Below are 12064 nucleotides of genomic sequence, written 5' to 3'. Positions count from 1 at the left end.
CCACTAATTACTAAGGTTACAAATAAAAGTCTTTCTGGTGGGCTGTCGTTGAAATTTGGTCTACAAGAGTGTATGTGTCCATCTCTACATGTTAGCGCATACACACATTGTAGCTGAAATTCAAACTCAATAAACCGAGCAACATGAAACTTCCATAATGCCAAAAAGAAATTGCTGTTTGTAAAAAACAAACAAAAAGAATAATTATGTCTACATGTGCCACTTTAAGGGTTGAACTGGCAAATCTGAGGGGGTTTTATTCATGGAAAAAGCAATTTTTTTACTCCCCAAAAGAGTTCTGGGTTCATACATAAAATTGTGGCTTAATCAAATGTCAATTTTAATAATAATATAATATATTTGCTCCGTATATATATATCCATAGATAAATGTTTGATTTTTGACACTGTACCAGAAAATAAGCTATTTTGCATCTGTAGTCACTTGGCAGATATTGGTATCAGAAGCTGATCTTCATTCCACTGCCACATAGGACTGAGCAATATGAACCAAAAATCATATCTCAATTTTGTTTTCTCAAAGTTTTACCAGAAAGACAATTCTGAGTTATAGTCTCTGGTACAAGACACGACAGAGGAACTTTTATTAACAACTAGCTGCACAATAATATTAACTTGTTGCACCAATTTTCTCTCCTAAGGAAAAGCACGTGTGATTAACTTCTGTTGTAAGTCTTGTTTTGGGGGGCAGCCCTAGGGTGCAGCACACAGTTCTTAGGGTGCACGCAGTAATCATTTCCATGGCACAACATCAATGCTCGACTCCCCTTTCCCCCGCTGGCCTTCAAATCAGATTCTTAAAATCTAGGGATGCACCAAAATGAAAATTGTTGGCTGAAACCACACTTTCCTGTGATATGTTGGTTCTTTATAATAAATAAATTACAGTCAAGATGAAATCTGAGGATATGAATAGATTTCAGTGAAACTTTTCATTGTTTTGATTTCGTGCTCCGTCTCAACCTCTGCTCAGAAGACGCTTTAGAGCTCACATATACAAAAATACGTCCACACCATGGACACGATGGACCGTATTCAGACAAGAGCACGGCTGGCTTACGGTTTTTGTTTGCCTCATCACAACATCCCATCACGGCCGTGTTGTTTCGGTGTCTTTCGTCCAAAAATGACATTTTCGTTGTTTGACTTTTAGTTGCATCACTATTAAAACCCAAACGTTGTACTTTTTTATAACCAGTACAACCTGTCAGCCTTCTACGTGCGTTATCAAGTTGCCTCCACACTTGCACGAGTGAGTGAGTGAGTGAGCGAGTGAGTGATTAAGTCCTACCATCAGATATTAAAAATTTTCCACTAGGGGTGCCCCGATCCAATATTGATATCGGTCTGATATCGGTTTCAAATTTGTGAAATTCTCAGATTTTTTTTCCCCCCCCAATTCATTATTTTTTTATTCAAGTGTAGAATACTTGTAGATATTATGTTGAAAGTTAAAATGTATGTAACCAATTAGTTAATAATAAATGGGTCAGTTTTTCTAATACCTACTGTTGCTGACTATTGTTCTCTGTTTGAGTAACATCACTTGATCAAGCCTTTTCTAACATTCCACACTACAAAATAATTTGATTCTATTTTTTCATTATATAAAAAAAAAAAACAAAAAAAAACAAAACAAAGTATGACCCTTTCAGAAAGAAATTTGTCACAGCCTCGTTTGATTAGGAAATCCCAACCAAGGGAGGTCTTGATGTTATCTTTACATTACTACAACATTTTCTAGTCAAGATTAACAAATGAATAAAAGGTCAACAAAGATCACAACGTATGCCCTGTAACAACACTACAAACAACCGAGTCATCACAGGCTGATGGCCTCGTGTGTGAAATCAAAGCAGTGGGTTTACTGTACATTTTGTCTTTGTCGTTGCATCAATACTAACCCCTCTCCCCCAGGAGAGTCACCCAATGTGATTCAGCTTCTGTGACAGCCTGACACTCCGTGACGCGCGGGTGTCTTCCCTGGGAGAGACGCATGAGGAACTCATTTTGTCAAAGTGTCAGTGTGCACCAAGCATTCTGCAGTAGCAGCGTGTCAGGACTGAATGAAAGCTTTGCCTGGAGATTCCTCAGATGAAACAGCTCGGCTCGATGCCCAACTGCACTGTATTGTTTCTAAGCACTCTTTAAAAAAAAAAAAGAAAAGGTGAGTAAAACAAAGTAGTTGAGCAAGCTTGTTATAACAATCAATGTTTGTTTACTCTTCATTGTTTGTTTAGATTTTTATTTTGAATCTGTGCCTTTTCTTACCAATATAAGGTAGAAGCAAAATAGTTTTTACGTTATAGCAGAGACATAACATTTTCCTTTGGTCGTTAGAAGTTTTCCAATAGTTGAAAAAGTTCCTACTCTGAACCTTTTGTCCCAAAGCCGTGTTATTGGTTAGGCTTAAACCAGATGGTTCTGTGTTACTTTTCAGTTACTATAAGAAATTGGATTTCAAAATAAACATCCATCCACATAGTTAACTTAATGCAAGCCCATAAGCATGGTTTGAATTACGAGGGGATTTAGTTCTTTAACTGTGTTGTGTGGAGTAGCAATGGAAGGAGGGATGTGAGTGGATCATGTTAAAAGCAGCAGACTGCGACTGTTATTGTCTCTGCTGAAAACACAGAAACTGTACTGAGGTCTCGTCTAATTACATCAACTAACTGACAACTCCCTGCGTATCTATTTCAGATTAAAAGCATGCAATCTAAAGCAAGCTCAAACTTGAAAGCTGTCTCTCCTTGATCATGGTAGTTTCTACTTAGAATTAACTTTAAACTGAAAAACACTTCTTGGAAAAACTGGGAAATGCTGCATGTCTTTTATAGCAGTAAAGCATTTAGAAAAAAATATCTTAAGTGATATGTGTAGGGGATTTGTGTAGCATGATATACACCACATTAAATATTATTATTGCTAGAGTTAAAGAAGAGCTCTTTAAAAATAATGCATTGTTAATCCAATGAATAATCCAATAAATCTACTAATCGTTTTAATAACCTAACCACTAATATCTATACTTAGTAACACTGCTAGCCGCTTGAGTTTCATGCAAGAGGATCATCATGTTTAGAGACCACTGAGCCCTCGCTCACCGTGTCCAAATGTTTGATCAAGGAAAAGATTGAACCAACTTTAATCAAGAGTTATTTGAACTTGTAATAGATAACTCTTTACTTATATGTAATAATGAGTTAGTTAGAGAGACTTCATCATGTATAGATGGTGTGTTTATAACTGTGTGAGGTAGAGGTAAAGGCTTTTATACAATCTGCTTGATTCCCCCCCCTGCTGTGCCACTCGCCCCAATCCATTTATATTCCTGAGCTGTTAGGTTCTCAACCTCGTGGGCACAAACACACACACACGCGCGTGCACGCACATGCACTAAAGGCAACTGAAAATCCTTAATTACAGGTGAAGTGCCAACAAAGGTTCATACGTTGAACTCGGGTAAATCGTTTCTTGAACTTTGTCACGTACGCGCTCGATTACCTCTCTTTAGCTTTGGTCCAGTAAATACTCTCTGTAAATTAAATGAGGTTGATAACTCAATTCCACTTCCTTATCTATGTTGCAATATGCATAAAATGTCCAAAGGCCTTTCTACACTTTCCATGTTTCACAACACAGTGCATTAACTGCACATAAACAAAGCACCTTAATCTGCGTCATGGCACGACACACAAGTAAATACAACTCATACTCTGAAAGAGACACAAGTCCCTGGTAAGCTTTCACACTCACCTCAAACCTACAAGGGAGGCGTACGCTGCTGGCTTACGCTGGATTAGAGATGGCTAAGAACTTCATCAAAGAACGACTGAACACCTTTGGTTTGACCGTAAACACAGTGGATTAGGTTAACGAACTGGGGGAGGAGACAGGCAGAGTCAATGACAAGCCTGTTGACAGGTGAGGCAATGATTAACCAGAACAACTGGAGCAGACAATTACCAACCTTTTCCTAAGGTTATGGATTGGACTTCCAGGTCTGCAGTTTGTGAAAAAAATATGCACTATAACCTAATGATATGTAAAGCTTTGGCCAAGATGTTGAGGTTTAAAAAACAATCTTATCATATATCCACCAAAAACACTGATATAATTTTACTCTCGTTTCAGACGGAAGAACAATTAAGATGAGATTGAATATATTGTGTTGAAAAAAAAAAAAAAAAAAAAAGAATATATTGCGTTGACTGACTGATGTAGCAAAAGTAATGAAACATGGACAAAAACCAAACTGGTATCAAAGATCAGTTTATATAGTGTAGTGATACTGGTCCTAATATGGGTGGTTTCATTTGAAAACACAGGACTACTGCGTTTGCTCATTGCAGTGACCATCAATAGTCAGTTAATAACTATAACAACTAACAGGTAAAGCCTAGAAATTAATTCTGTCTATAAAATGATAGGCTTGGCTTTCTTTGAGGACTTCAAACTCACGTTTTGACTATTCAGCAGTTCTGACCTATGCAACACACAGTGACGAATGCTTGTAATGTGACACTAGCTTCATCACTTTGCCTGCTGTTACTGGACAGGGGACAGAAAAATAAATATAGAAATCTGTGACAAGCTTATTTCAGCTTGAACTTGATGTCATATAGAGCCATGCAAAGTCTATGAGGTGTCCATTTTACCGTACTTTAATTTGAGATGTGCATTACAGTCCCAGAATTATTCAATCACAGTTTTCTAAAACAGAAAATATAATTTTTATTTGCAAACCTTTAATTTTAAATTCAATGAAAGCACAAAAGTATGCATTTAAAATTGACATCACATGCCAACACAGCTTTCTTTTATATAGTGAATGCCTTTCAGAGTTTAATTTTGCTGCCAAGGAGGGCCCATAGGAAGATGAGGCTACAGGTAGAATAATCTGCTGCGGATAAGGGTACTTGACCCTGAAGCACAACGTGGGAGTAAATAGCAATAGTAGGTTGTTTCAGAGCTCAAAGCCAATTCTTGGACTCTTGTGTACCAGCAGGGGGTCTGACAGGTTATCAGCATGCCCTGTGGTCTGCAGTATGACTCATCCCGTCATTAAGTCCTTCGCCCCCCCACCTCCACATCGAACCCTGTGATGACCAATTCTAAACCAATACAGACAAGCTCATATTAGCTGTATGCAAATGCAAACAACATGATTAAAGATCTTGGAAATTGTGGTTTATGCAAGGATCCAATTCCCCATTTTACACATTTCCAAATGTTCCCGTTCTGCTCAACCACTCGTGGTTATTATGAATAACTCATGATGGTGAATCGGTATTCTGCTGGTTGTGCTCCAACAGCCTTTAGAGGTTTGAGACTATTACTGTAAAATAAAAAGAGGTGTTGGCTGGGGCCAGCTCTATCCTCAGGGAGCGATGATTGATGCTGTTCATTTGTGAGTGGGTCACATATACAACTGTGTGATAAATGGAATAATGTCACACCATCTGCGGGAATATCGAGGCGGTAAAATCTTGTGTAATCACTGCACTGTGTGTGTTTTTAGAGACCACGGTGATAACAGTTGTTAGCACAACTCAGGTCACCATTCTGACCCCAGGAGTGTTTTTTGTTTTCTTTACTGATGTGCGATCATGTTGGCCTTGGTCCATTTATGACACAGAGACCACTAAAGTAAACCGTCCCTTATTACATAGCAGAAAAACCAGTTCTTTGGTCTGTTGAAAACAAACCAGAATTACCAGTCTGGCTAAAATCTGCCACTGAAAAACCAAAACCCATCTCACACTGTGGCTTTACCATCAAACATTTGTGTTCATGGAAGGAAGCAGAAAATTGTGTTATTCTCACAGAACTGAAAAATTTGTACTTTTCTTTGAAATAATGAAAATTAAGCCTCTGAGAAAGCAACCACGAAAAACTGAAACATGAACAGCGAGCAAACACTGAATGTCCATAAAAAGCTGAAACAGTTTTAAAATATGAATTAAAGTGGTGGTACCCTACCTGCAGGGAGCATGGTAAAAGGGATATCCATGGTGAGGGATATGATTACAGTATCCCGACGGATTCCACATTGTTCTGCTCTTCTTGATGACGGATCACAAGTGCCAGCGTGTCTTCTATTACTATTGTGAGGGGATTAAACTCAAGATTCCAGAAGTCATAATAATCAGCATCTTGTCTCTTGTCTTCTGATTGGTTCCATGGGGTTAAGATGAAGACGCTGATGGTGGTGGTGGTGGAAGGTGCAAGATATAATTACAAAGAATGACTTAAAATAGGCTAAGTGCAGAACAGATACGGAGCACGTCACAGTCAAGTGTGGTGCCGTGTACACACCTGGAAAGGAAGTCTACTCCAGTCAGCAAAGTCTGAGTTGACAGCCTCGGGCAAAGTCTTAACCACAGGTGACGACTTCAATCCAGTCTCCGGTCGCTCATTTTCCCTCGCCACTCAGGTATGAGTAATCTTGTCCAACAGATGTCTTTGACGTGGTTCTTCCTGAGGTGGATGTTTTGTCTGTTCTTCTATTATATGTCACCACCTTACATCACAATTATTTGGTACACACCAGTGAACTTTCAAACCTCTTCGGGCACGTTAAGCTGCTGATTTACGAGATCCCTAATTTCCCTGGCAGCTCTCGATGCCAAACGGGAATGCAGTGTCGTCGGCACGTGTGATGCATTCTGACAAAAGTTCACAGTTGCCCTGATTTAGCGCTTCTCAGGATATATGCTCGTAACAAATGCTCTGCTCCTGGATCCAGTTTGCCGCCAAAGAAGCTGCCACAGAGATGAAATACCCCCACCAATCACAGGCTCCTCAGGCTTCACAAACAAGAGCAACACGCAGAGGTGAATGACTGAGCATACTCACAGAGACACAGAGAGAGTGAGAAGTATGGGTGAGGGAGGGGATGAGACGCAGGGAGGCAGGATATGGCGGGCAAACAGAGCAAGTGAATATCTATGTGAAGCAGAGGAGCGACAGAAAGAGCAAGAAAAAAGCTACAGCAGAGCAGCCTTTTTTTTTTCCGTCCCATACTCATCCGGTAGTGTAGACGCTTCTGAGAGGAAAAGAGAGCGAGGAAGAGGGGGACGTCAAGAGTGAGGAAGAGACAGAGAAAGAGAGAGGATTGTGTTTACATACACACAACAAGAGCAATTTACATCTGCTTAAAACTGGATGCACCCATATAAACACCCCTCGGGACATGGTTCTACTAAACTATTTGGTTGATAGTCTACTACAGTCAATATGCAATCACTGCAAAGCATGTCTGGAAAGGCAGGGATCACACACAGAAGCAAAGACAAATACATTTTCAGCTAAGAAGCATCTATAAAATCCTGTATGGAAAAGCTGCTTTTGTTTCACAGGTTATTTTTCATTTGTCTTATCTGAAACATATTAATTTCAACGGTTCAAATCCCATAAAACGTGTTTTTCTAAGCATCATTTTATTGTTGATCATGTTTATTTTGTACTTTGAAGGGATGTTTTGAAGGCTTTTAGAAAAAACTTTTAGACCAGAGATGTCAAACTAATTTTAGTTCAGGGGCCAAATACGGATAAGTTTGACCTCAAGTGGGCGACAGAGGTGGGGTATTGAACAATTCAAACATTAGTGCTCCATGTATAAATTATATTTTTAAAAAAAATTGGATTTCTATCAACAATTTGAGAGTAAAAATTATTTCCATCGTGTTATACAAGCATGGAAAAAGAGTTAAAAGTCCACTTGAATAATTGTAAAGTTCTACTTCCAAATAAAACTGCTGAAATATGTTTTTTTTTTTTTTTTTTTTAAAATGTAAATTTTTTTTTGCATGGATGCCAATTTATGTTTGAATATGATACCTTGATTTTAAATTACTCCCAATGTCTGTGTAATTTCAATGAATAATTCCCATGAAAAGTTTCTATATTTTGAATATTGCCAAAATTCCTGAGCTGGACTTCCTGTGGAAATTTACCAGATATTTTACACCCCTATTGACATAACAACTACATTATTTGGTAATTTACACAATGATTCATGTTTTCTTTGCCATTTTTACTTTCCCCATACGAGCCGATTTGGATGTTTTAAAGGCCCCCGGGCCTTGAGTTTGACACGTGCTTTAGGCTAAGAAATTTAAATAAAAATAAAGCAAGAGGCAAAGATCCATTGGTAGAAAACAGGATGCAAGAACAAAATGATGCAGCATGTAAGGGTTGTCATAAGTAGTTAGAGTTAGAAGTTAGAGTTGGAGGCAGGTACAAGAGATATGTGAGACAGATAGAGTAGTACAGATGAAAGGCTGACTTTAATTACATAGGGTTGATCATACAAAGCAATGGACAGAGCACAAAAGAAGTGAAGAAGTGAGTGAAGGGAGGGTGCAGTAAATGCCAGGGGTGATGTGTGACAGAAGGATGGCCCTCAGACTGAGAGGAAAGGTTAATAAGACGTTACGAGGAAGTCGCAGTGACTGATGGTTCATGTGGATCTTGTTGGGTTCTTTCTTTCTCACTATGGACTCTTTGAGATGACTGTTGTAATTTGTGCTATATAAATAAAGTTGAATTGAAATTGAATTGAATTGATGGTTTGGAGATAGTGGCTCAGTCTGTGGGACAGGAGACTGATGCAGAGGTTGAACAACCAAAGCATGTGGAACTACAATATTTGCATTTCCTAAAGAAAATGCAAGTTAGGATGTAGGTGTTGGCCCGCGTCACACTGTGTTAACATTAGCATTATATAAAATTAGCAAAAACTTGTACTAGCATTGCATTCACGTTAACATTTGCGTTAGCATTCACGTTGGCATTAGTGTTAGCATTAGCTAGCATTAACTAATATTAGTATTAACATTAACTTGCATTAGCATTTACTAGCATGAGCGAATATTAGCATTAACTAGCATTTACATGAAATTAGTCTAGTGTCAGCATTAACCTAACAACAGCATTAACCAAGCATTAACCCAGCATTAGCATTAACAATAGATAACATTAACCTATCAATTGTATTAGCATTAGTCTAGCAATAGCATTAACCTAGCATTAGCCTAGCTTTAACATTAGCCCAGCATGAGCATTAATCTAGCATTAGCAATAGCTAGCATTAACATTCACCTATCAATTGCATTAGCATTAACCTAGCAATAGCTGATTATTAGCAATAAGATTGAAAAAAGTTGAAATGGGTTGAAAAACAAGTTGCCTCCTGCATTCTCACTAATTAAAGTAGACGACAGAAGGTTTACGGATGTTGGGGGGCATGTATAATACACATATAGGAGGTGTTGTGAGAAGGAGACGCACTCAAAAGGTTAATTCTTATTTACGAATTAGGAAGCCAAACCAACGATTAGAAATTTGAACTCCTGGACACAGACAGTCTGCTTTTAGGCACCAGCAGCTTAATTACAGCCGCTCACAGCCTTAACTCATCTACCCAATCAGCTCACGTGACCTGTAGGTGAGAGGTTGGTGCTATTTAACTCAGTGGAGGATGTGCTGTCTCTTTAGAGAACTGGACTACTCTAGTGCCCTACTAAACACTGCGCCTGCTCTGACCACGCATACAAAGACAAACGCAATGCACTGTGGGAAAGGCTATGCTGTCATCAACGTAAAAACTACACTCAAAGAACAAAATTAAATGATCAGATGTCAATGCCAAACAACCGAAAAAGTCAAGAAGGTGCTGGCTTCAAGCCCTGGGGTGGACACTTGGGTCCTTTCAGTGTAGAGTTTACATGAAACAGGGAGAGTTTACATGTTCTCCCTGTACTGATAAGAATTTAGCAATTCCATTTCCATTATTGATACTGCTTATTGATTTGATTCCTTACTGATTCTCTCCCTGAAATAATACAAATGGATGTTTGCTTTCACTCTTTATTATATTATATTTGTCTCTTTAATTTCCTGCAGAGATATCAGCTCTCTCTTAATCCACCAGGTATAGATTGTTTTCACTGGATAATATTATATACAATATATGACACTTTGGCTACAAACATTTGAGAATATTGACAGTGCTCCTTTTGAACTTGAACAACTTGATCCAAAAGTAATTCAGACAAAATACAAATTCTTCTGTAAAAAAGAACATTAACCAAATGTACAGCTGCACTTATCAACTGTGGCAGATTTTTGTGCAGAAAAATGAGCATGTTTTCCTTGTCAGGAAGGATACAAGATCATTCTGGACTTAGGGTGTCTCCAGCTGTGGAGAACACCCTTTCAGATGGTGTTGAGGATGCTTGTACACAGAAATGTTTCACAGATAAAGCTGACACCATTGGCAATGTGTCCCTCTTCATCCACCACCAGAGGGTGGCGCTGTCTTTGGTTGGGATGGGAGGAAGGCTTCTCTATAGTCGAACTTATTCATCCACTCTTTAGACTATGTAGGGCCTTATATAATCCACATTAACGGAATTGTGGACTAAATCAGGGAATAGACCAATAAAAATGGAATTCAGGTTTTTTTTTTTTTTTAATGGGGAAATGTTTCAGGGGGGACTGCTCATCAGGTGCACCGCCTGCCCCCTCCCATCCAGTCTGCTTCAAACAGGCTTTAAACACCGCCTAAACCACCCGAAACACCATCTAAACTGCCAAAAAACTGCGCAAATCATGAAATAATCATTGAATCCAAAATACGGAACCACCAGTCTATGATTTAAACAACACGCTGTTTGCGTGTGACGTCATCACGTATTTGCAACGTAAGAGGAACCAATAAGTGGAACTGACAGGCAAACAAACGATTATTAGGAATTGGATTACTGGGAACCGGTTCTCAGAAAGAACCAGTTTTTGATTCCCATTCCTAGTATCCTCCCACCATCTTAAAACATGCATGTTATTTAAGGGTGTCAATTCATCCATCAAATCAATTAATTGATTTATATTCCTACGATCCAACTACACTGATCTGTGCTCGGCAAGTTTTACTGAAATGATTTCAAGCCACTGAATCATTTTGATTCTGTTCTAAAAGTAACCAAAATCATCCATGGATCGAATCAGCAACAATGAAGCGTGATTCGATTCGTTGTTAAAATGTATCGTTACACCCCTAATGTTATTTTATTTGGAGTATTTAAATTGCCCATAAGAGTGAATGGTAGTGTGTGAGTGGTCGTCTGTCTTTTTGCTTTTGCCCTGTGATGGACTGGCGGTCTGTCCAGGGTGTACCCTGCCTAGTGCCCATTGAGAGCTGAATATAGACACCAGCAGACCCTGAACAGGAATTAAGCTTTGCATACTTTGATTTCTACGTAACAAAAACACAAGTCTAGTCTTTAAAGATTGAAGCACTAAAAGTTGGTTTGTGAGTATCAAAAATTACTAAGAAATCAATGTTACCATTTGTCCTATAAAACAAATAAGCATCTAATTTGCATGGTCATCTTTTCATTCAAAAATGCGTAAGTCTCAATGTTTTTAATGACCCAAAAGAAGTCCCTGCTGTATTCCTCTACAAGGGCATAATTAGCTTCAAATGAAACTCAACAGAATGTGGTCATTATGCAGGTGTTCAAATAAAAATAAAAAATAATGGCTTTTCATTGATATTGATTGAGTTCACCATAAAATAATGATTACACCCTTTTTTATTCATGAATATTGATTATGTGCTGGCCAAAGCTGCACATATGTCTACCTATACTCTACCAAGGATTTCGGTGCAGGTCTAATCATTTTTACCTGCAACCTTCCATCACCTTTTTGTTTCTATTAATCCCACAGTATGAAGTGGCTTTTTTTAAGGATGGCTCCATTGGCTAGTGATATCATGTCTGCGACGAGAGTGTGTATGACAAAACAAAAATGGATAAAAGAAAAGGAAGTGCAGCACAGCAATGGATGTAGGAAAGAAGAGGAGGTGGGAGGAAGGGGGTGTGTAGCTGCTGTTGAGCAACAATCTAACCACCACAGAATAATCACCATCAGGATACACACGGGATTTTCTCCTTTCTCTTCTCTATTATTGAGTGTCTGACTTCACAGGCAGCGCTTTAAAAGGAAGGAGAACTCGATTTACCCTTGATGGG

General features: G+C 38.7%; 1 protein-coding gene across 10 annotated transcripts in view; it reads right to left on the bottom strand.

Moving 5' to 3' along the window:
- Positions 1–12064, bottom strand: part of LOC114464420 (pleckstrin homology domain-containing family A member 7-like) — a 141413-nt gene that overhangs the window by 101190 nt on the left and 28159 nt on the right. The window contains exons 1-2 of one of the 10 annotated variants that reach the window (XM_028448583.1): positions 6342–6898; positions 6006–6225 (exon numbers count right to left, since the gene is read on the bottom strand). The exons of 8 other annotated variants lie outside the window; for them this stretch is intronic. In XM_028448583.1, coding sequence (XP_028304384.1) covers positions 6006–6076 — 71 coding nt within the window. In that variant the 5' untranslated portion in view covers positions 6077–6225; positions 6342–6898. Of the gene's footprint in view, positions 1–3779; positions 3894–6005; positions 6226–6341; positions 6899–12064 lie in introns of those variants that run through there. One more of the 10 variants, XM_028448586.1, reaches the window with a different exon arrangement.

Source organism: Gouania willdenowi, chromosome 6, assembly GCF_900634775.1.
Source record: "Gouania willdenowi chromosome 6, fGouWil2.1, whole genome shotgun sequence".
In the NCBI taxonomy this organism is placed as follows: Eukaryota; Metazoa; Chordata; class Actinopteri; order Blenniiformes; family Gobiesocidae; genus Gouania; species Gouania willdenowi.
This window is presented reverse-complemented; position numbering and strand designations above follow the sequence as displayed.